The sequence below is a fragment of the Aphelocoma coerulescens genome, chromosome 5, assembly GCF_041296385.1.
Source record: "Aphelocoma coerulescens isolate FSJ_1873_10779 chromosome 5, UR_Acoe_1.0, whole genome shotgun sequence".
Classification (NCBI taxonomy): Eukaryota; Metazoa; Chordata; class Aves; order Passeriformes; family Corvidae; genus Aphelocoma; species Aphelocoma coerulescens.
In genome coordinates this window covers 15,829,920-15,852,671 of record NC_091019.1, presented here as the reverse complement: position 1 = coordinate 15,852,671, position 22,752 = coordinate 15,829,920, and the positions used below count along the sequence as shown (strand labels likewise).

General features: G+C 39.9%; 1 protein-coding gene across 13 annotated transcripts in view; it reads left to right on the top strand.

Moving 5' to 3' along the window:
* Positions 1-22,752, top strand: part of TUB (TUB bipartite transcription factor) — a 110,066-nt gene that overhangs the window by 62,908 nt on the left and 24,406 nt on the right. For 11 of the 13 annotated variants that reach the window (XM_069016813.1, XM_069016812.1, XM_069016817.1 and 8 more), the window contains 2 exons: positions 10,491-10,542; positions 11,864-12,026. In XM_069016813.1, the coding sequence (XP_068872914.1) occupies positions 10,491-10,542; positions 11,864-12,026 (215 nt within the window). Of the gene's footprint in view, positions 1-5,378; positions 5,727-10,490; positions 10,543-11,863; positions 12,027-22,752 lie in introns of those variants that run through there. The other 2 variants (XM_069016821.1, XM_069016815.1) reach the window with 2 other exon arrangements.

The window sequence follows — 22,752 nt, the reverse complement described above, 5'->3', positions numbered from 1 at the left end:
AGTTTATAGTTAAAAAACCCAACCTGGAGGGATTTATACATTCGCATCTTTGTATGCAATGTGAAGTTAGTGGGAACATTTTCATGAGATTGAATTCATGGTTTCAGGGATTCAGGGCCCAGGTGTGAAGATTGGGCTGTATGGAATATCTCATCTGCACAGAGTGCTGTGAGAAATAAGGACTTAGTTTTCATTATAGGGTACAAAATATAGGCCAAATGGTATTTGCTGCTTTTGATAGCCATCAATATCTTGCCAGTCTTGAAATCCATATCATGTACTTGGGCACCAGGATCTGACAAACTCATTTTCCTCTGAAAATGATGTCCAGGATTGTCAGTATTTACTACTAGTATAGAAGGTAACACAGAGAAAGAACTCAAACCAAAAAGAAAAATCTACTTTCCTCAGTTCCAGCAAAAAAGTACTAGGTTGGATTATAAAGATAGTATGTGTGGGGGGAGAAGTGACAAAATATTTTGTTTCACGGTTAGTATTTATCATGAAATGGCATGTCTTCCCTTAGAAACTATATTCCATAGAAACTGTAAAACCACCTGTAAAAAGGAAAAGGGAGCTTGGCTGTTTCAATTCACTAGCACCTATCAGAATTACAGTTCTAACTGTATTTTTCTTCAGTTTTGATTGTTGGAGCAGCAAAGGTAAACTAGTCTCTTTTGCCCCCACATTTTAAACAGATTGATAGCTTAATTTTACTATTCCTTTAAAAATCCAGTAAATACAGCTCCATCTTTTTCCAGTCCTGTCCTAAACACATACACAGGCAGTGGGATCTGTTAATGCTTTGCTGCACTAGTGAATTACCTCAAATGTAATCCATTTCAGCAGCAGCATGTTCGATCTACATATTCATGCCTGTGTTTGCACACCTACTGCAGGGAGAAGCCTCACTGAACACCTGCAGCAGTGACCCTATGGTTGGCATCAGCGTTTTGTTTGTTAAACACTTCACAATTATGCTATTATTTTAAAGGCCAGCATTGTTTCTAGGTTAATTGCTGCACCTGTGAGGCTTCATTCTTGCTTCACAAAGGTGTTTCCAAGAGGAGTTAAGACTTGTTTGTTACTCTCATTTTACAGGTGTCTTGGAAGGTTGTACTGTTTGATGTAAAATAGGCCCAGGAGATGCCAACTGGACGAAACCAAGTTTCATAGAACAGGTATAGGACAGGGAAGGGAAGGAGCCAGCAGTCATCTTGTGCAGGTTTTCTCTTCATCACAGTGGCTCACAGTGTTTTCCACGTCAAAAAAGCAGAGGTCTGTTCTAGGTGACATCTTTTACCTGGTCAGCAGTACTGGAGTGGGAGAATTGTTGTGGTCCAGGCAGAGAACTCTTGTTCTGCAGTGTATGTATGTGTAAGTGCAGTGTCCTTATCCAGACAATACTTTTCCCTAGTTTCTGCCCATTTAATTTACTGTTAGTTGTGGTTGGATGCTTTGTACATTAATGGGTTTGGTTTGTTTGTGCATATGTTTTACTGTTTTAACAACTGAGATTGGCTGGGTTTTGGTACTGAGAGAGAAACCTGGATCTTTCCAGTGGCTGGCAGCGATGTGTTTTCGATAAAGGCACTTCCTGAAAGTCATGTCATTTGTCATCTGGATCCATCTGCATTGCAGGTAGTGTACCTCCAGGTCACAGTGGTTTTTTTCCCTTCCCAATTTGCTCCTATTCAGGCACTTCTCATCAAACTACTTTAAATACAATTTTAGCATAGATCACTCAAAGGCTATTGTGTTTTACTGCTCCATCATTCATGTTTATTAAATTCACCTCTCTCTTTTGGGACATAGATTCCTTCTCTGACATTGTGTTCAGAGTTTGTGTGTGTTGAGGGAGGGCAAGAAACAGCCCAGCCATCCCTCTTCCTGTAGGTGATATTTTCATTACCTGCAATTTGCTGCCATTGCTATCTTGTTCAGTTCTGTGTAATTGCAGAGAATGAATCTGTACAAATATTAGTTCAACTGATCTTTCCAGGGCAGTAGTGGCAGCCCTGTAGTTCAGTTATTTCAAAACATGCAATGTGCTGTAGGGAATAGTTTTGCTTTTCATCTCACTAGATCTTTTTCTGGCTTCTTATCATCCTCACTGAAAGCTGTCAGCCTAGGCATTTCAGATCCTAAACTGTAGTTTCTTTTTCTCTCTGACTACAGTTTTGTTCTGATTTAACTCAAAGCTGGATCTCATTACTTCAAAGCATGTCTGAAGTATCTGCAGGGCTCCTGTTGTTCTCTTCACACTGGGAGTCTCTTGGGTTATTTGCTCAAGAATGGTCAGTGTTTGTTTTTATATATATATCCTGTAATACGTGCATCAAGCAATATATTATACCTGACTCTGATGGGTTTTTAAAAAACTTAGTCTGAGTGAAACATTTAGAAGGTTTGATTTCTACAATTGCTGTTGGTTTCATATACTCCTAAAGTCGTAACAATTGGAGATCTATGTTGATGAACTGTTCTAATTAAAACAGATCAAAATGCTGTTACAGAATCATAAAATGGTTTGGGTTGGAAGGGACCTTAAAGATCATCTTGTTCCAACTCCCCTGCCATGGTTAGGGACACTTTCTACTAGACTAGGTTGCTCAAAACTCCATCCGGCCTGGCCTTGAACACTTCCAGGGATGGGACATCCACAGCTTCTCTGGGCAGCCTCTTCCAGTGCCTCACCACCCAAACAGTAAAAATGTTTTTCCTAATATCCAATCTAAACCAACTGTCTGTTTGAAGCCATTCCCCTTTGACCTGTTTTATCCCTTGTAAAATGTCCCTCTCCATTGTTCTTTTAGGCTCCTACAGGCACTGGAATGCCACAACAAGGTCTCCCCTGAACCTTCTCTTCTTCAGGCTGAACAACTCCAACTCTCTTTGCCTTTCCTTGTAGGAGGGTGCTTCATCTCTCTGATCATCTTCTTGGCCTTCATCTGGACTTGCTCCAACAGGTCCACCCAGGACACATTTTGTTTCCTGGGATGAGAGCTCACATGCCTGGGTCATGTTGAGCTTCCCATCAACCATCACCCCCAAGTCCTTCTCCTCAGGGCTGCTGTCAATCCCTTCTCCTCCCAGCCTGTGCTTGTGCCCTGACTCAGCTGCAGGACCTTGCACTTGGCCTTGTTGAACTTCATGAGGTTCACACAGCCCCACCTCTCCAGCCTGTCAGGATGGCATCCCTTCCCTCCAGTGTGTCCCCACACCACACAGCTTGGTGTTGTCAGCCAACTTGCTGAGGGTGCCCTTGATCCCACTGTCCATGTCACCAACAAAGATGTTAATCAGTGCCAGTTCCAATCCCGACCCTTAGGAATGCCACTCCTCACTGGTCTCCATTTGGATATCAAACCATTGACTACAACTCTTTTGAGTGTGGCCATCAAGGCAGTTCCTTATCCACTGAGTGCTCCATCTGTTAAATCCATGCCACTGCAGTTTAGAGACGAGGATGTTGTGCAAGACTGTGTCAAATGCTTTGCAAAAGTTCAGGTAGATGATGTCTGTGTCTCTTCCCTCATCCACAGGCAATGCTGCAGCCCTGTCATAGCAGGCCACCAGATATTTCAGGCATGATTTGCCCTTACAGACACCATGTTTGCTGTCACCAGTCATGCCCTCATTTTCCATGTGCCTGAGTTCAAAGGAACTTCCCTGGACTGCCATGTCTTCTCAAATATAATTGTTAGTGGCTTAGCCACTCCCTCTGCCAGTTCCCTCAGGACCCGTGGATGCATCTCATCAGGTCCTGTGGCCTTCTGCACCTCTAGGTGCCTTAGATGGTCTCAAACCTGACTTTCTCCTATGGAGAGCAGAGCTTCATTCTCCTAGTCCCTGCCTTTGCTTTCTGCACTCAGGCTGTGTGGCTGGAGCACTTGCTAATGAAGTCTGAGTCAAAATAGTCATTGAGTACCTCAGCCCTCTCCATGTCCTGGGTAACTGGGTCTTCCATTTCCTTCTGGAGAGGGTCCATGTTTTCCCTAGTCTTCCTTTACTCAGCAGTGTACCTATAGAAGCTTGTGTTGTTGCCCTTGACATCTCTGGCCAGATTTAATTCTGTCAGGGTTTTAGCTTTCCCAGCCTGATCTCTGACAATTGTGTGGCCATTCTGAGGATTTGGCTGGAGTTAATCTTAACAATTTTCTACATGGAATTAAGAAAAAAATTTATGAATGTGTTCCTGTTGTTACATTTGCTCTCAGTTAATCTGCAGAACTGTTGCCAGACATAATGAGTGTCATAGATCTTAATGTACAAAGGACATTTAGATAAACCTTACTGGAGCAAATAGTACCAACAACCTTTCAGGAAGGTCTCATTAATTTGCTGATTTTTAAACTAGTTTGCCATCCAGGATTTGAGAAGAAAATAAAGCATTTGGTTCTGTAATTATTTGTGCAACTACACATGCAGTCTCTGCTATCAGCCATCTGCCCTGCAGGCATTACTTGTAGTGCCATTTGGATCATCAGCACAGTGTATGATCCTCTGCATCTTCTGTTTTGTGGCTGGCTTGGTGCTGATACTTCTCATATAAATATCTATTTCATGTTTCTGCTTTTTTTTCCCCCCTATCCTTTTTGCCTTATTATTTTTATTCTCTTTAAGGGTCTTCTGCACAGGCAGAGGAGGTGATGCTGTACACCTGGCCAGGCATGCTTTTATTTATTATGTGAGTTTTACAGTGAAACACTTTTCCTCTGAAGCTTCACCTAAAGAAACGCAATTTCCATTTCTTCAGGAGTCCCTGGTGTCTGTACTTTCCTGGTCAGTTCAGTGGTAACTGAGATGTGTCCTGTAAGGGTAGGCTGTTGCTTTCTCTGTCCTGTGAACATGGCACAGGAGAAATCCAAGAGCTGCTGTTGCTGCTGTTGGCAGTAGAAGGGCAAAATAATACTCAGTGTCCTTGGGCTGCTCCTCAATATCCAGACTGCTGCTTGCTTAGGTGGCCCAGGAGAGCAGTCACCTATTTTACTGTAAAGACAGCAGCTGCAAGTTTCACTCTAAATCAGGTGACTGAGCAGCTGCTTTAGGGTGAGAAAGCCTTGATGATTCCTGGCATGAGGGGAGCCCTTGCAGTCTTTCAGAGTGATTTGTCTCATTTATAAGTCTTTGGTTAGCCTGTGTGCCTGATACAATAATGTTCTCCCAAGTGGTTTCTGGTGTGCTCAGCATATGGCGTTCAGGGGGGAGCAGACCTTGTTTTATGTGGGGTGTGGCGATTTACAGGTGTTGGCATTTTTGCCGACTTCACTGGGTAGGAACTGGTTGAATTTCACTTGTTTGAAGAACCTAAATGTGTGCCATTCCCCCTGAAGCATGAGTTCAGCCTGCAGGTCCCTAACCCTGTTAATGGGCTTTTACAGTAGCATTTCATCAGTGCTGCGGGAAGCTCGTTCCTAAGGGCTTAACAGTAACATTATCTAGAGCAGTTGGGCTTTATGGAACTACAGAGACTTTACAGAGAAGTGTAATTGGGTGAATATGACAGATGGTATCCAGTCAGCCAAGTGCTATCTCTTTACAGGAATTTTATTTTGGAGACTGTAGTGTTCAAATGGCACATTACACCCATTCTTGTTCTTTTGAGTCTGTTCTGCTCTTAAGGATCCCATAACCTGTTTGTCTTGACACAGCAGCATAGCAGCTTTCTTCACAGCAGGAGTGTATGGAAAAGATATGAGTGATCTTAAGAGTAGTCTGGTATGGTGTATTTTTTTTCTTTCTATCTGGTTTAATCATCCATTGTTTTTGAATTGGAGTTCACAATATGGCAGAAGAAACTCAAGATGAAAATACCACCTCTAATTTTCCATTGCTTCTGGTTCAGTGTTCTAAATGGGAGGAACAATTTCTTATCCAATTCCTCATCTTTTTATAGTGTGAACTGTTTGTCTCAGGAATTTTCCCTGCCTATGTATATTCATTTTGCTTGTGCAAAGGTCCCTGATTTCACATAGAGATTTTGGGTGCTGCTGTTTAGTAATGGGTTATCATAAAGCAACAAAAATAGAAAATGCAAAGGTGACACTTCTGAAACAGCATGTTAAGGTTTAGTGGTAGTATGAGTCTGCTTGTTTGATGAGCTATACTTGGTGCAGTTAGTGCTGGGCTGCAGGGATGTGCTAGGGGAGATTTTGGACCTTTGTCCTGGTAAAAAAGTTATTTTCATAAAAAATGTTCCTTTATGAAGTAGTGTCAGGAAGGAACAAAAGCATTGCCTTGTTCGTCAGGCAGAAACAATAGAGCTGCTTTACTGTGTCAGACTTTTTCTTTTTAAAAAAACCCTTAAATAAAATCAGTGACTACATGCATCTTGCACATTCTAATTAGAAATATTTCTTCTTAATTCTTTTTTCTTGCAATGGCTTCTTGAAATACAAGCAGTTTGCATGTTCAAAGAGCAAAGGCAAAGTACTTGCTGTAAAAAGTGTTATTTGAATTAAGTCTTTTCAGATTTTACTTAAAATGAAATCAGCCCATGTGGAATTACAGTAAAATGTTGCAAGATGTTGACTTACAGAATCTTCTGCCTTCATCTCAGCAGTAAATTGTGGAGGTTCCTGTGATCATGAAGCTTCATCCTTAAAACCTGATTGGTCTTGGGTTTCTCTTGAAATGTTTAAGGAATAGAGATTATGAAAAGCTTAGAATACTAAAAATTCTTGCGTATGTTTTCATCTTTGTTATGAAATGCAGCACTATAGTAAGCCTGACTTACTATAAACTTGAAAATAATGCTATCTAAAGATAATACTTAAGTCTCTGTGGGCGTTGGTCCAGGCAACTGATATGAGTCTTTACAATAGGTAACTATAGGCTTGACTTCTTAAACCCAACAGCTAGTAAATTCTAATGGGTGGATTGTTCGAGTTCTGTATAGAAGGATGGATTTTCCCTGCATAATTATCTGCAAGGAAATACATACAAGGTGTGATTTGTCAGCTGAATTTGGATGAGACCATTACTGCAGAGCTGAAGGGCTGTTTACAATATTATATATAGTGTAAAATTGCTTTTTGTTTTAAGTGGGTCAGAGCCATAGCCAAGATGCCAGGCAGATGTATAATCCTTGATCAAATAGGAGTAAAAATGAATCTTACTGGATTTTCAGGACACTTCAGTGTGCTGAGCAGATTGCTAATATGTATGCATGCTCTTCAATAATTCAATTTTCATGAATTATAAAGTTATATTTCTTTATTAAATCTGACTGAGTTTCATGCTGCTCCTGGGATTTTCTAGCATCACATCAAACATGTAGGCAGAATTGTTCTAACAGCCTCTCTCTCTCTGAGATTATTTCCTGCCATCTTTCAGTCACTGTTTTTCTGCTGTACTGGGCCTTTAGTTTCTGACCATCCCAGTTATTTGGACCTGAGTGCAACAAAACCATGGCCCCTTCCAAAACTGGGCAGGACAGACTGGGTCCTCACCATGTGCACAACCCTTCCAGAGGGATAAGCTATTGATTTCTGCTCTTTTGAAAGACCAGGATGGGCAAAGGCTGTGCTTCTGCTCACACACTTTTGTGTTTTCCAAAGAAAGAAAAGGCAGAAATCCAGAACTGGGTTTCAACTCTTGGACACTGGAGCATCCGACAGAATGCACGGACTGCCAGATGCCGTGGCGAGATGATCTGCTAAATCTTTCTGCAAGGACTCACTGAAGTGTGAGATAAAGGGTCAGTGGCACTTACTTCATCTCAGAGCCCTCTGCAGATGTTTTCCAAGGCAGCAAGACTGAGGGCCTGATGGAATTGCTATGGAAACAGAGCTTATATTATTTATTTATTTACTTACTTAGTTATGCACGCATGTATTTAAACTCTGACATCCCTTAGTGGCATATCTTGGAATTCACCCAGTTTCAGGAGACTTTGTCTGTTGGAAATTGGGGAATGTGAAATGTTGGCTGCTGGTCAGCAACTCCAAGGTCCAGTAGTTCTGCAGAAAACAGTGACAAAGTGCAGTCTCAAACTGGAGTGCTCTGTTGTTACAGCACAGTAATATATAAGCTAAATTGAACCCTTGTTTTATTTGGAGTTGCATAAGTGTTATTAGAAATCAAGAAAGGACAAAACTGCAGCTTTTCAGTGATACTGGAACGGAGTAACTGTTAAAATAGACAGAGTTGGTGGTCATAAGGGCCTTTTAACTTTACCCTGTGAAGGATTCAGAAGACTGGTGTGGCTGACTGGTAGGAGCAAGGCATTCTCATTCCAGTCCAGCAACCTGGAGAGAGAGAGAGAGGATTGTTAAAGTAACCTTATTCTGCTGAATCTTGGTGTCAGTGAAGAAAGCTGGAGTTCAGTTGTATTTGTGGAATGTTAAATGCAAGGCTTGTCATTAATGCATACCTAGAAAACATTGTGGAAAACTACCCCAGGACTGTATAAAATATGAAGTGGGATAATGAAGGAGCTGGAAGCTCCAGATGAGGTTGTCATTTGGTTTTCAAAGCATGCTGCTCTCGGTCTCAGCTTTGATTGCATATATTCAGAAGCTTTAAAAAAAAGTCTTGCAGTAGGAAGGGCAATGTGGAGAGGTGTTTTAGCATTGCAACATCCATAGTTTTTTGGATGGAATTTTATTTTTTTTTGGCAGTCCTCTGATTATCTGATAGTTGCTTTGCATTCATGAAATGCTGGATCAATGCAAATCACACCATTCTCTCCCTGGGGTTTGCTGCTTGGTGTTATTTAAACTGCCATGTTTACCATGCTAAGGTTGGGCATTTAAGAGACATGAAGGAACTGTGCCTGAACCTGAATTTGCCTTGTTGTGGCTTCCCATGCAGGACACGGGACATTTTCCTGCTCCCTTGTTCTGTGCAGTGTGTCATGCTGGGAGATGGATACTAGGATGGTATATTGCTGCCTCTGCAGTTCTTGGGGTCTGTATTAGCACTGTTACACGGTTTGGGCTTTTTTTCAAGCATTGTCTGAAATGAGGAGGATTTGTTCAGGCCATTTTTTACTCAATTGTTTGGCTGAAAATCTCCATTAGGGTAGTTTTACTTTCTAGCAGTGCAGCTTAGACTGGTGCAGTTGTAGTGAAACGCTCTTCTGCAAACCTGATATTGTATACCAGGGAGGAATGTGTGTCTTCCTTTTATAACTTCTGTAATTTTTAAGATGAAGAATTCTTGGTGCAAAGTAGGACATTTTGATGAGTGGGAGGTTTTTTTTTTTTTTCTTTAATCTTTTTTGTGGACTCTCTGCAATACATGACTTCTACAAGAGATGGTAATTTCATACCTGAGGTGGTTGAACAGCACAGTTTCAATTTGTGGAACATCAGCCTTTTGTAGCATACAACCTAAGAAAAATTGTAAAAGGCTGATGCTACCAGTAATGCTTAATTATAGGTCTTTCATAATGCTGGCATTGGAAAGGTGGCATTCTGCATGCCTTTATTAGCTGTTCTGTCTAACTCTACTATAATGTTACTGTCTCCTAAAGACTGTGTTTAAGTACATGGCGTTCACTTTTTTTTTATGCAATTTCCACTGCACTACTGTTGATTTGTATGTAGGTCAGAATCCAGGTCTGTTTGTCCTGGATCTTTTTTTTTCTTTTTGATTGTTAAGAGTAATTGTAAGAGAAGGGGCTGATATTTTATAAAAGTGTATTGTAAGAGAAAATGATTTTTCCTCCTAAGAGGCTATTGTTTTTGTTCTATAGCACTATTTTCCTTATAGATGACATATTACTCTTTAAAAGATTCAATTATCTGTGTTCAATGTTTAACCATAGTGTTTTTACAATAGAGACCTTTGTTCTGCAGAAAAACAAAGCCTAGTCAGTAGTTTGATAAAATACTTCGCAAAAATAGCTTTCTGATTTCAATACCAGTCTTTAATATCTAATTAATGAAAATGATTGAATGCACAGGAGCTAATCTCCCAACTAGCAACAATTAGCAGAGAGAAATATGACACTGAGCAGTGCTGTTTATCTTGCCAGCCTCGAAGCACTGAAGTGTGTGGCAATAAGTGTGACTTTTCAGATATTCAGGAATAAATTATGGTTTTCAGTGTGCGAAAGATTAGGCGGGTAATTTTCCTAACATAATTTTAAATACTGCTGAGTTGCTAAGCAGTTCACTTACACTCCTCCCTTTTTCGAGGCTTTATATGCAAATTTTCAATTTCAGTGCTGTATACATTGATGTTTTGCATTAGAAGAGAATGGAAAGGAAACCAAGCTGTAGACAGTGGATTTTGCATTTCTGTGTGAACTGCCTGAATATATATTTTTTTGTTGAAGTTTGTGTGAGCCAGAGTTTTTCAATTTTTCATGGACTGCATTTAAATCCCCTGGGGCCAAGTTTTTCAGTTTAGGGCAGGCAGGCAAATTTCCATGGAACATAGTGGGAGTTTTGTATGGATAACTCCTGTGAGAGTTTCCTCCACTGAGTGCTGTTAGGTGTTATTTTGAGTGATAAATTCTGTACTCTTTGTCTTTGCAGTGTTCTGGATGATGAGGGGAGCAGCCTGCGTCAGCAGAAGCTTGACAGACAGGTAAGATCTTGGAGGAAGACCTTGCTCCCTAAAGTCTGAGTCCTGGAGTAATGAAAACACTGATAGTTGATAGAAAATTGGATCCTCTGTTTGGGGGAATGTAAAATAGAGATTTGTGGAGGCTGAAGTTAATTCAGAAGTCTGGCTTCCATTAAAATTTGTCTTCTGACTGTGGTTTGAGGGATTCCCACTGCCTTGGACTCGTTTTAAGCTGATGTACAACGTATTTGTTACCCCGCTGATGGAACAGTCACACCAGCCAACAGAGGTTAACCACAAAGTTTTTGTTCAGTGGATTTAGCCCTTGTTGCTGTAACCTAGTGGCACTGTGTGCTGTGTTGCCTATTTTCTGACTGTATTCCTACATGACTTGTACAAGGGAGTCAGAATCTCTTGCATGAAATCTGAGGGAATTGTGTCATCAAGTTTTAATGGGAGTTGAGGTTTCTGCTTTTACTTTGATTTCTGTGGTCCCCTTCTCAAAAAATGTCATTTTTATGGTTAAACCTTGTGAGTTTAATTTTATCTTTTCTATTCCCACTATTTCATCAGCTTGCATGTTTATCAGCATCTCATTTTCAAATTCAAGTACTTTCTATTTTTGCCATAATCCTGTACTTAATTCTGATTATGTTGGAGTCATGTTGAGGTGTTAACACAACTTATGGAGCTGAAAGAATTCACCTCCATTTTTATTCTTCAGTTTTATTGCATCTCCTTTCTAGAAGCTAAAATATCACTGTACAGAAGCAAGGAAATGGTAAGGTAATGAATAAGTAAAATTAACAGTTCAGTTCTCCGAGGTTGAAGAAGAGGGCTCAAATAAGGTCCCTATGGATGCCGAAGGTTTTGGTTTTCAGCAGGTCTAGCTGAGAAATTTAAGTGTGTAATTAAAGTTCACCTATTATCGCTGTTAAATTAGGCTCATGTCCAGTATTATCACTCGATTTTAGTTTGCAATTACCTGCTTTTAATTTACAGAAACTGAAATTGGCATCTCTGCCTCATGCCCTTGCTTACCCTCCCATTGCTTCACAGCCAGTTTTCTCACACTGTTGTTTTCCCAAGGGTTATTTCCAAGCAAGCTCTGACAGCTGGTAGGCTGCTCAGAACGATGTATTTTAATTATTTGCTGTTTTCAGCAGAAGGTGTTTCAGCAGTGGGTTGGTTGTGGTTTTTTGGAAAGATTTCGTATAACCCCACCTCCCAATATCCAGCTTGCCAACTGCTGGGGAAGGTGTAAAGCTGACCATTGTTTTCCATCGTAGGTTGCTGCTGTTTGGAGGCCAGTAACAGATGCTTTTCTCTGTGTTTTCTCCAGAGAGCACTGCTAGAACAGAAGCAGAAAAAGAAGCGCCAGGAGCCACTGATGGTTCAGTCCAACGTGGACAGTCGGGCAAGGACGCGCCGGACAAAACATTCGGAGGAGCAGGCCCCGCTGGTTGAATCCTATCTCAACAGCAACAGCAGCACCATATATCATGGTACAGTGTCCCCTCTTGCAGGTGTATTTGCTGAGAGTCCTAGTGTGGTGCTCTCCCCATTCATTTGATGCTCATGAGAACAAAGGCTCTCGTTTTGCATATTTTAGTAAATAATTGATATCCTTTATTTGTGTTTGGGGATAAAACCGTCAGAACTTGTGACTGTAGCCTAACAGGAGGGAGCAAGGTAACTAGCTGTCATTTCAGTGCTGAACTGGGAAAGAGACAGCTTGTCCCTTCTGCCATGACTATTTAAGTGTCTTCAACCTTGGTTCCTACTAACTAAAGCTGATGGGTTCCACTCTATATATTCCTCTGCATGTAATTTTGCTTAAGCCTGACAGTGGTAATGATAAATTTGAAACCTATTAGCTAAATTCAGCTAGGACTGAATATAATAATTTCAAAGATACTGTGCTTCTGCAAAGTCCATTTAAACAGGTAGAGAAGAACATTTCAAATTTGTACGATGACTCCACTTTCTTATTAAAGATTACAGGATCCAGTAGGGACAGAGACACTTCAGGTGTCACACCCACAGGAGAAAAAAAATTATAATGCCATTTCTTTTCAAAGACCTTAATAATATTGTCAGATATAAATCCTAAGGAAAGCAGGCATTATTTAGTTCTGTCCTCATATGGCTCATGCTTTTTGGCCCCCTAAAGATGGTATGTGCATACTTTTCCTCAGGATTTCCTAAGGGGCAACTTGAGTAATCCTTGTCCAAAATTTGACTCTTGTAGATATCATTTCAGGTTGAAAACACCTCCAAGATATATAGAGAGCAGCAATTTTTCAATTTTCTTGTTTTGCAGATCATTAAGCTGAATTTAATTCATAAGGGATTCATAAGCTTCAATAGCAAAAGGCTTCCTTCCCTGATTATTGATGGGTTTGTGGGACAGGAGCTGAAATCCACTGATACTGGGAATGCAGTTGGCAGTTTTCTGGTTGAGAATGCTGTTAGGTGGCAGGGTACTTTGCCTTTGGGTTTAGACATTAAATCTTAAGATGCCTTTGTGAATCTACCTCTTAAAAAAAAAAAAAATTACCAACCAGTATCCTACTCTTATACAAACAAAAACTTAACCTAGAATTCAGTTCAAATTTCTATTAGTTTTACTGCACGTGCTGTACTCTTTGTCTGCCCTGTTGTTTTATTTTTCACTTGGTGATCATATCTTTCCACAAGAACAAGGTAGGTATTTAGAGGACTAACAAATCCTGCTCTGAGAAGTGCAGGTTTCAGAGTCTTTCCTCCTGGTTAGCAGTTGGTGGAAATCTTTGGTTGATTACAGCAACAGAATTTACTGTAAGAATCTGGAAATTGCATTGTTTAAATGTTGAGGTTTTGGTAATAATGGCCCTTTTTAATCTTGTTTCTGCAAGCAAATAGGATACCATAAGTAGTTTCAGATGGAGAATTATTTTTTCTACTCTAGTATTATTTTAATTACATTTTTTCTAGTAAATATTAAAAAAATTAGTAATATTTCTCTCTCTTTACTGTCTGTTTCTCAGGGTCTGGGATGTAATTTTTTAAGATTAAACTGAATTTCTTTCCAGACTGACCAAAAAATTTGATTTAGCAAAAACAATTGGTTTGTTTATTTTTTAATCAGACAAAATAAAAATGTTGTCTTTTTCCTCTTTCACTCAAGAGTTTATCAAAGGTACAGAGCTGTTCTAAGAAGTAGTATCTTATAGTACAGAGATGCTGCTGTTTACTAGACCCCCCGTATTGTCAGTTGGTCAAGGTTTTAATTTTCACAAATCAGAGAAAAAGACATTATCACCCCATAAATGGTAACAAATGTCATATATGCACACTAACTGAGCTAAATTTTGCACCAGGGTGGAATTTCTCACTATAAGTGAGACTAACTGCTCTTAAGGTAAAAGTGACCCTTCCTGTCATATTATATACCACACCATTCACTGGAATACTCAAGGATTTATTCTCCCTAAATCACTTTGTTCTAAATTTGTCCCTCAAACCCTTTTAATGTTTCACAAGGTTTCAGAGAAGCAAAAAAAATATAGTGTTTCTTGTATTCAACATGACATTTGTTAATCCCTTGGGATAACTCTCCTTGTAATAAACTGTGCGGCTTGCAAGAGCCAGCTTAGAAGAATTTAATTACCTAGCAGAGTGTTTTATTGCCTTGTAAAATCCTTTGTTAGGCACGTTGCTTATGAAAATATTATAAGAACTCCAGAAGTGTCCTTTTTTGGTGTGGCCTTCTCTGGGAGTGTGCCTAATGTCTTCAGTTCCCCAGTTTGCATGGTAGGTTTTGGGGTTTGATGACCAGTTTTAACTGTGGCATTGAGCTTCAGGGCTAGCATTTTTTCCCCCTTCAATGAAAACATTTGTATGTGGCAGTGTCGGATGCAGGAGACAGCTGGGCTGTTTCTAAAGAACTATTCTGCTCTTTTCCGTTCATTTGTTGCTGTTATGGGCATGCTGATCCCAAGTTAAGAATGACTCTTTGATGGGAGTTGACGCTCTACTGAATGAACTACACTGCTTGGATGAGCATGTTTGTGAAATCAATTCCTGTGCTAGCAAATGCTACAGAAAGAACACTTCTTTCCACCTATCATCCTGCTCTGCTCTCTTTTTTAACTTGTACTAATTCTGTGTAGCACAAAAGTACTTGTTGATTTCAACAAATAATTGGATGCCTGTGTGTAGATATCTCTACACGGCACTTTGAGCAAAGTAGGTCAGAGATAACATCTCAGCAATTCTCAGATGCTGGGCTTTCTGTGCTGGGAAATTCTCCTTCATACACTTCCATTGCTTATTCTGATGCCATTATCTGTGCTGGGAAATGCTCCTTCATACACTTCCATTGCTTATTCTGATGCCATTATCTGTGCTGGGAAATTCTCCTTCAAACGCTGCCATTGCTTATTCTGATGCCATTATCCCTGCTGCAATGGTTCCCTCATGGGCAACTCTACTCTGCAATAAAAACTCATTTAATTCCAGAATAATTATCAGAGCTCGGAGTAGAAAGTGGGTCATTTTTGTTCTGGAATAGAACCTCAGCCTGGTGAGCTACTTGTGTGTAGACACAGTAGAACAGCGTATTTCGCTAGTTAAGCTAATTGTGTATTGCCAGAAATGCCGTAAGTTTTTTCTTAGATGCCTTCACGTCAGCGAAGTGACACATTTGTAGGACAAAATGGTATTTATGTTCTCTGCCAAGTGTTGCTAGCAATTCCTCTGGGTGCCATGAGACTTTTAAGGAGATGGGTGCCCTTCCAGCAAGGAAGTGGCTCTGCAGAATCCACCATGCACAAGTCTCCACACTGAACATTTCTTCTCATTTGTGTCCATATTTCACCTACAGATAAAAGTCTTCAGATGCTGTAGCTTGTAAATGACTGGCATATAGTGTATATTTTTTGAACCCTTTTGTTGTTGACATAAGGCTTAATTAGCTAATAAAAACCAAAGTTATCTGCCGGAACTGAGATGAATTAAGCTAAAAAGACCAGCTTGAGACAAAAACTCCTTGGAACTCTGGTCCATAAGGGGTTAATTTGAGCTGGAGCTGCTGCAGTGGTAACACAGTCATCAGCATCTGTAGATCAGGTAGGTAGAGTTAGGCCCTAAATTTATCTGCCTGCCGTTTCAAGGAATAGGTATCCTTCCACTGACTTCCATGATGTTCCATGGCTCTAGTTGGTACTATTACAATAAAGCCTCTCCCTCTTGCAGTACCAAACACAGCTCAATTGCTATTTCATCATTATAAATAGCCAAATAAGAACCAATAACACTGTTTTGTAATGCTATTAAATTTAATTTCTATATAAAAGACAACTAAGCCATTCATTCACTGGAATAAATTTAATTCCTCTTTGTAGGAGAGATCACTTCCATTGTCTTCTCTTCGTGTGTTCTGGTTTATTTTCAATTCAGTGTCCTTTAAAAGGACATGTTGCTACCTGTTTGTTTAAAGTTTCTTTAAACTTTTACTTGCCATTCTGCAATGTGTCACAATTACATCTGCTTGCTTGTTTTCATGTATTTCTACCTAACTTATTTTTTGAAGTTTGTTGAAAACGTGAACAAACATTTTAGCCTGATTTGACATTGCAAAATTCTGCTACAAATACAGTTCTTTTCAATCTGGATTGCAAATACTGAGCATTCCTGGAGCCAAATAGCACACAGAGATACACTAATTACTGCAACAATTTAATTACATTATTTAATTACATTTAATGCAAATGCTGAAAGCCCGTTTTTACAGAGATTTTACTTCTGTGAAAGTGGTAAATTTCCATTGGGGAGTGATTTTTCTTTTCACAGCACTGAGGAAGGCAGAGATTTGAATGAGTGCCAGATATGCTTTCATTAATATTGCCATACTTTGTTGCAGCTGTGGCTTTTTTTATAAGACTTGAAATTAAAAATGTTTTCAATGAGATAGTCTCAGAGTAATTTTCACTGCAACTTCCAATTTAGCGATTTAGATTAACCACGTGTAAAAAGTCAAAATGACTTTTTTCCTTTTCTCCTTTGACACTTGGCAGCACATCTAGATGTAATGGTTGTGTGGTGTGTTAAACAGACTTCTGATGACAATTCATAACTCTGGATTGTTAAATTTGACATGTCATTCTACTATTAACCATGAATGATGAGAGTTTTCTGATGAGTGTCCGAAGCTGTCAGCTTTAAAAAATGACATCAGTTAACTATTCATTTGAAAAATCATATATTTGCCTGTTCATCAAAAGAGTCTTGCCATCCTTGTATTCCACTGACCTTGAAATGAGAAGGTATTAGTTTATTTTTTAACGATAGCAAGGAATATTCTTTGCAAAGGGCTATTAATACTGACAGATCAGGCAGCACTCCAAACATCATGTGGGCAAAATACTTAACTTCCAATAAGCATTCTGAAATCTTTATTTCAGCCACAGTCTCTTCACCTTAATCTTTAAAGCATCTTTTTGATTTGTCAGCAGTCCTTACTACACTAGTGCATTTCCAAAATAAACAAACTAATCGAGCAGCAAGGACCAGAGAGAAGTGGGTAGCAAATATTTCACAGGTCTTTTTGTGGTTCTTAATACTTACTGAACGATATGAGAGGAAAGTTGAGAGGAAATGGCTTGAGAAAATTCCTTCTCCTTCCTTTAATGTCCCATTTAAAGTGTATTTACTTTCAGTTGCTACTTCACATTTAGCTGTTTTCTGTCCTAGGCAATCTGAGGAGCCTGGAGGTGAGGGTGCCCCCAGCACAGGAAATGCCCTGGCAGGCAGAGCCCCATCCCAAGGGCTGTGAACACGGTGGGCAGAGCTGGCTGCTCCCAACAGGATTCCCTGCAGTCTCAGGCATGGCAAGGGATGAACAGGGTTAACTCCAGGGTGCCAGTCAAGATGGAAAGGAGATGCTGCAGTGCTGGGAAGCAGCACCTACAGCACAGCCCTGGGCTCAGCTGAAAGAAAGCCCCTGGGCAGGGTGTGGATGGAAGCCCCCAGGGAGGCTCGTCAGGGCAATTAAAGCCTTGTTGTGCCCTCAAGCCCCCAAAATTACAAAGTAATTATGTGATTTCTTACTGTCTTTAATCTTCCTGGCATAGGTTTTTCATGGATCATTTTAGCTTTCCTTATTAGTTGTCTGCTTTCCCAAAGTCTAATTCATTGCTATCAACTCTCCACTTCACATGCTTCCCTTGCTTTCCCCCTCCCGATGATTAGGCAGCAGATACATGGGGGTTAAGTAGAATCTTTTATTTAATCCCTTCCCTTGTTCTCTCTGAGGAACTCTTAAACCAATGAGCTTTTAATAATGGCCTTAAGCAGCACCAGTACAGTTATTCCTTTTTTTTTGAGCCCTAAAAAACCCAGTCCATTTCACTTCTGAGTATTTTCATGTTTGCAGCATCAGCCTGGTCAACATGTCAGTGTTAGAGGCATAAACTGCAAGGAGCCTTAGGGAATTTATAGGCAACAAAAGGGTTTGGGAATCTGGAATCTGGCTGTAAGGTACTAGCTGGAGGAGTAATGCTTTTGATTATAAGCATTTTGAAGCAGGAATCAAATCTTTGCATGTGATTAAACAGTAACTAACACACCAAAGTCCTTGCCCTAATTCAGGTCCTTGTATTTAGCTATTTGTGTGGTCTATGTAAAACTAATAAAAATATTTAATTGCATTGTAAAATATTGTGGGTTTGCCCATCTTCAGAATATTTCTGATAAACTCCAGTCTTTTAAATGATAGACCAGTTGAATCCAAGTTGATTAAATAAACTAATAATGAGCAACAGCCCAAATAAGCAGCATGGTTGACTAAGGCTAGAACTTTACAAACAAAAGCCACAAGCCATTCTTACAGTGAAACACAAGAGCAACTCAGGCAAGAGTAAGAAAAGGACAGCAAATTCACATTGAGTTGTTAAGATACACCCTGACTGAACTGTAGTTTATTTTTCTTTACATGGTACTCATTCTGGGTTTCACTTTTAGTGTTGAGAGGATGTTAGTAAATAGAATGAATGTTTGCCTTATACCATGTTTGCCCTATCCTTGCCTCACACACCTCGTTGTCTGGTTCAGCCTCTTTGTATTTAAAGTGTTTTCCAGACAGACTGCACGACTTTAGAATTTTTTTTTTGGTGATTTTTCATTTACTTCATTCTTCACATAATGTACTGATCAAAATCACCCTTCTTTTGGCACATGGAATTTTTATGTGATAGAGATTGGTAAGTTATGATAGTTATGATTCACAGACTTTTTTTTTCTTCCTCTAAGATCATAAGAATGTACAAGCACTCATATCAAGAAATATGGTCATACAAATGGCAAGAAAAAAAATCTGCATTTTCATTCATGCTACTTTGAAACTAATTTCCTGTGTGAACTTCTCATCGTGAAGGCCAGATGGAAAGACATATTTTTCATTTTCATTCACTCATATAAATATATGTGGGTAATTTACAGAATTGAAAAAGAACTTGAGTTGTCTGCATCATAGTTTACTCACATAGTTACAAACTGCATCCTTTTATTTGACTGTGCATTGTAGCTTTATCCCTGGAACCTGGAGTGTTGTCCATCACGGAACTGGTTCATGGGAGAGGCTTCTTGTTTCCCCTTTTCTGAGTCAGGCCATTGGTGGGGCAAGGCAAAGCTGGGGCACTGCCCTTCTCTGCCTTGGCAAAGCCCTTCTGTGCTCACCTGTGTTATGTTAACAGACTGTTTCTTGTTTGTTCCTCTTCTCTTTTCATCTCAGATCCTGAATTAATATTGCAATCTGTGCTTCTTTCGGTCTCCCAAAAACCAGTTTTTTTAATACTCTGTTGAGGTTAGTAGTCAGTTCTTGATTTAATGAACATGGATGAATAATACTGAAATTAAAGTCATGTCACTGCTTTATTTGTAAGCTTGGTATTTATCTCAAAACTATTTTTTACAATTTATAAGTTCGAACTAGAATGAAATACCACGTCTGAGAGTTCAGTGGATTTTTCTGTTTGGAATGCTGACTCACTACAGCACTTGCTCCTCCATTTTTTTCTTGTCTGAATGCAAATTCTAGTACAAACAAATAGTTCTTATTGAAAAGGAAAATCTCTGGGTTTTTTAAGTGAAGATTTTAATAATCTGGGGTGGGGCATATGAAGTATTGGGATAGATCTTCAAATGTAGTCTCTTACAGTTTAGGATAATGTCAATAGGGATTTTTAAAGCTGCCTAAATATCTACCTTTAGTGAAATTAATGCATTTTTAATTGACAGTCCTTGAAACTTCATCCCCACATAGCTACATTTAAGGTTCTTAATTTATTTATCTGCCAGTGCTGCCTATCATTGTTTTTAACTTTTTTGATGTCCAGAAAAGGACATAATCATATTGTTGTATCAGTGAATATTATTTAGGGAGCCGGTTTATCTCATTTTTCTTATTCAGGCTTTCTTGCAGGGAACTGTGAATTGTTTTATGGGACTATCTAGTGCCTCTGGAGAATGCAGGCAAGAGTTAACCTCAAGGTTTCCATCCTGCTGAGAAGGGAAATTCTTGTCAGTCTGTTAGATAATGATCCAAAGATGCAGTAAAGGGCAGAGGGGAAGACATTTGATCCCCTGACAACGTGGCTGGGGATAAACACTGCCTCTCTCACTTGCTTCATCTCCACAAAGGCAGCCTAGAAGGAGTGCTGGTTCGAGAAGTTCAAAGCTGCACATGCTAATGACCAGCTGCAGAGTGAGTACAGAGGGCTTAGAAATGGTCCTTCTTCCAACTCTCCAGGGCAGGAGAAAGCACTGGAAACAGAAAACAGGATTCTTTTACTTTGTTCCGCATCCAAGCCTGCTGGACCCACTGAGCAGGGGAGGCTCACAGACCTGTCCCTGTAGGTTTGCAGGCTGCAAGGATCCAAATCCTGGCTGGGCTGTTGACAGGAGCTGCTGTGCTGTGTAAACCTCCCCTTCCCAGCACACTGCAGTGGGCAGGTGTTTGGAGAGGTGAGTGCTTATGGGCAGGGCAGAGCAGGGCTTTGCCTGGGCCTAAATGCAAGGATAAACCAACTGCCCTGACCTGAACTGGTACAGAAAGCAAACTTCCTTTGGTGTCTGCAGAGGCAACACCAGGGAAACCATGAGTGAGTGGATGAGCCTTAGCCAAGGTCTGCTATTTACCAAATAGCTAAAAGCTAAGAATGAAGTGGTTTTGTGGTGGAGATGGCATGCTGGGATTAAATTTGGATTTATTATAGAGGTAGTACTTAAAATGTAATGGTAATGCTCAGAAATGTATCCTTTAGAACTAGGACATTCTGTGCCAATTCCTTTCATGAACCCAGGCACAGTATCATTATGTTTATGATTTAAATCTTATTTTGCAGCCTCTGTCACTTGTGTCTGAAAGGCCCATTGACCACAGACAGCAATGAAGGTATATGCTCAAAATGGCTACTGGGCTGAAATCCTGTTCTCTGCCTCATAGAGTAAAGCAATGGAAATATTCCCTTCTCTGTCCTTTGGAGCTCCCTCACTGAACTTGTAATCAGATACCTCTTGCTCAAAGTTTTGAGGCAAAAGTAACTCAAAAAAATTCAGGGCTTTACTTGTAAGATCAAAGTGTGGCTGGCAAGATAGAGAAGATAAGTCTTTAACTTTGCAATCAATAATGTCAGAAAGTTTCATCCTTTGCTGATTAATCATTGCTTTGGACCAAGTAGATGGTGCTTCTTCTGAGAGAACAAATACAGCCAGATTTAAAATGATTTAGAGAACTGTCTGGCCATTTAATATAGGTAATTTGTAAACTACGGAATTTAATTATAATGTGGATTATCCTCTTCGAAACAATAAAAAGGAACACAGCCTAGTTTTTAAAGAGAGACTGAGGTACAAATATAGCATAAGTGCTGCATTGGCGAATCACACCTATTGAAAGGCTGTGGGGAGGGGACTCTGGTTCCCTGCTTGGTCTGAGCCTGGCATGCCCATGGAAGTAGGACCCAGTACTGTCTTTTATGTGCCATTTTCCCTGGCGTCCTGGGCACTCCTTCCTTTGATTTTGTCCTACTCATTTCCAGTGCTCCTTTCCACTCAGCAGTCCTGTGGTTAGTGTTTGACAAAGACAGGCATGAAAAATTGGCCAGTGCCAAGCTGTTTCTTTGGACTTCTAGACGCTGCTCTAATAATTGAATGTATATTCTCTATAGAACTGGAGCTCTCCCTCTGCACAATGAGAAAAGGAGCATGAGCTTATTGAGTGCCTCAGGTGCCTGCTGTGTTGTGAATGCAATGCTACTCATAACAGATTGCTGTGCTGGGGAGGGTAGCAGCGGGTTTGGGAGCTGCAGTCTACACAGACATGACTAAATCTGTTTCATCTTTCTCCTCTGAGAATCTCCTTGGCATTTCTATTTCTATTCATGCACTTGAAGGATTTGCTGAAGAGGAAAGTTGCTTCACAGACCAGAAGCTTAGGGAGAATTTTCCCCTTCATAATAGAGAATAGTGTCAGTCCACACGTCATTGAGAATCATTTAGTCCTTTGGGCGTTTAAGAAGTTTTTCTGGATATTTTTAAAGTAATTTTGGGGCAACCAGTTCTTTCCAGTAATGATCCTTAGTGGACTTTTTTATCCTTTTAAAGAAAGTACTTTCGTTTTGGGAAAAAAGAAAGGGTAGAAGGCTCATGTGCCAGGGAGAGAAACCATCATCACCACATGAAGCCAGTGGGGCTTAGCACTTACCAGTGACCAGCAACCAACTCCAAAATCTCTTAGTGCCCACCTACAGTTCAGAGTATGAAATTTGACAGTTTATTTATGCATTTCACTAAGGCAATTGTGATATTTGTCTAACTTCAAGATTTGGTCTAGCCAGAGGAAAGAGTTATGGTGTGTGTTGCTTTCACAGACTCAAATATTGACCTCAAAGCATGCTTTTAGGAAAATGATAAAGCCTCTTTTTACTTTGAAAACAAGGAGTGTGAATTATGCTGACACTCACAGATTATGCCATGCATATTTTGTAGAAAGTCCTTCCAAGGCATTAATTAATTTGTGTGTGCTACAAAGTAGGAAGAGTTTTCAAATTCAGCTTGGGTATAGTTTTACCTAAAATGCATGGCAAATCTACTCATCATGCTGTGTTACACAATTGTGCAAGATGTGTTTTGAAAGTAACCTTCAGATGATTCCTTGTTTAGAGAGTTAGGATGTAGCTTTAAACATGG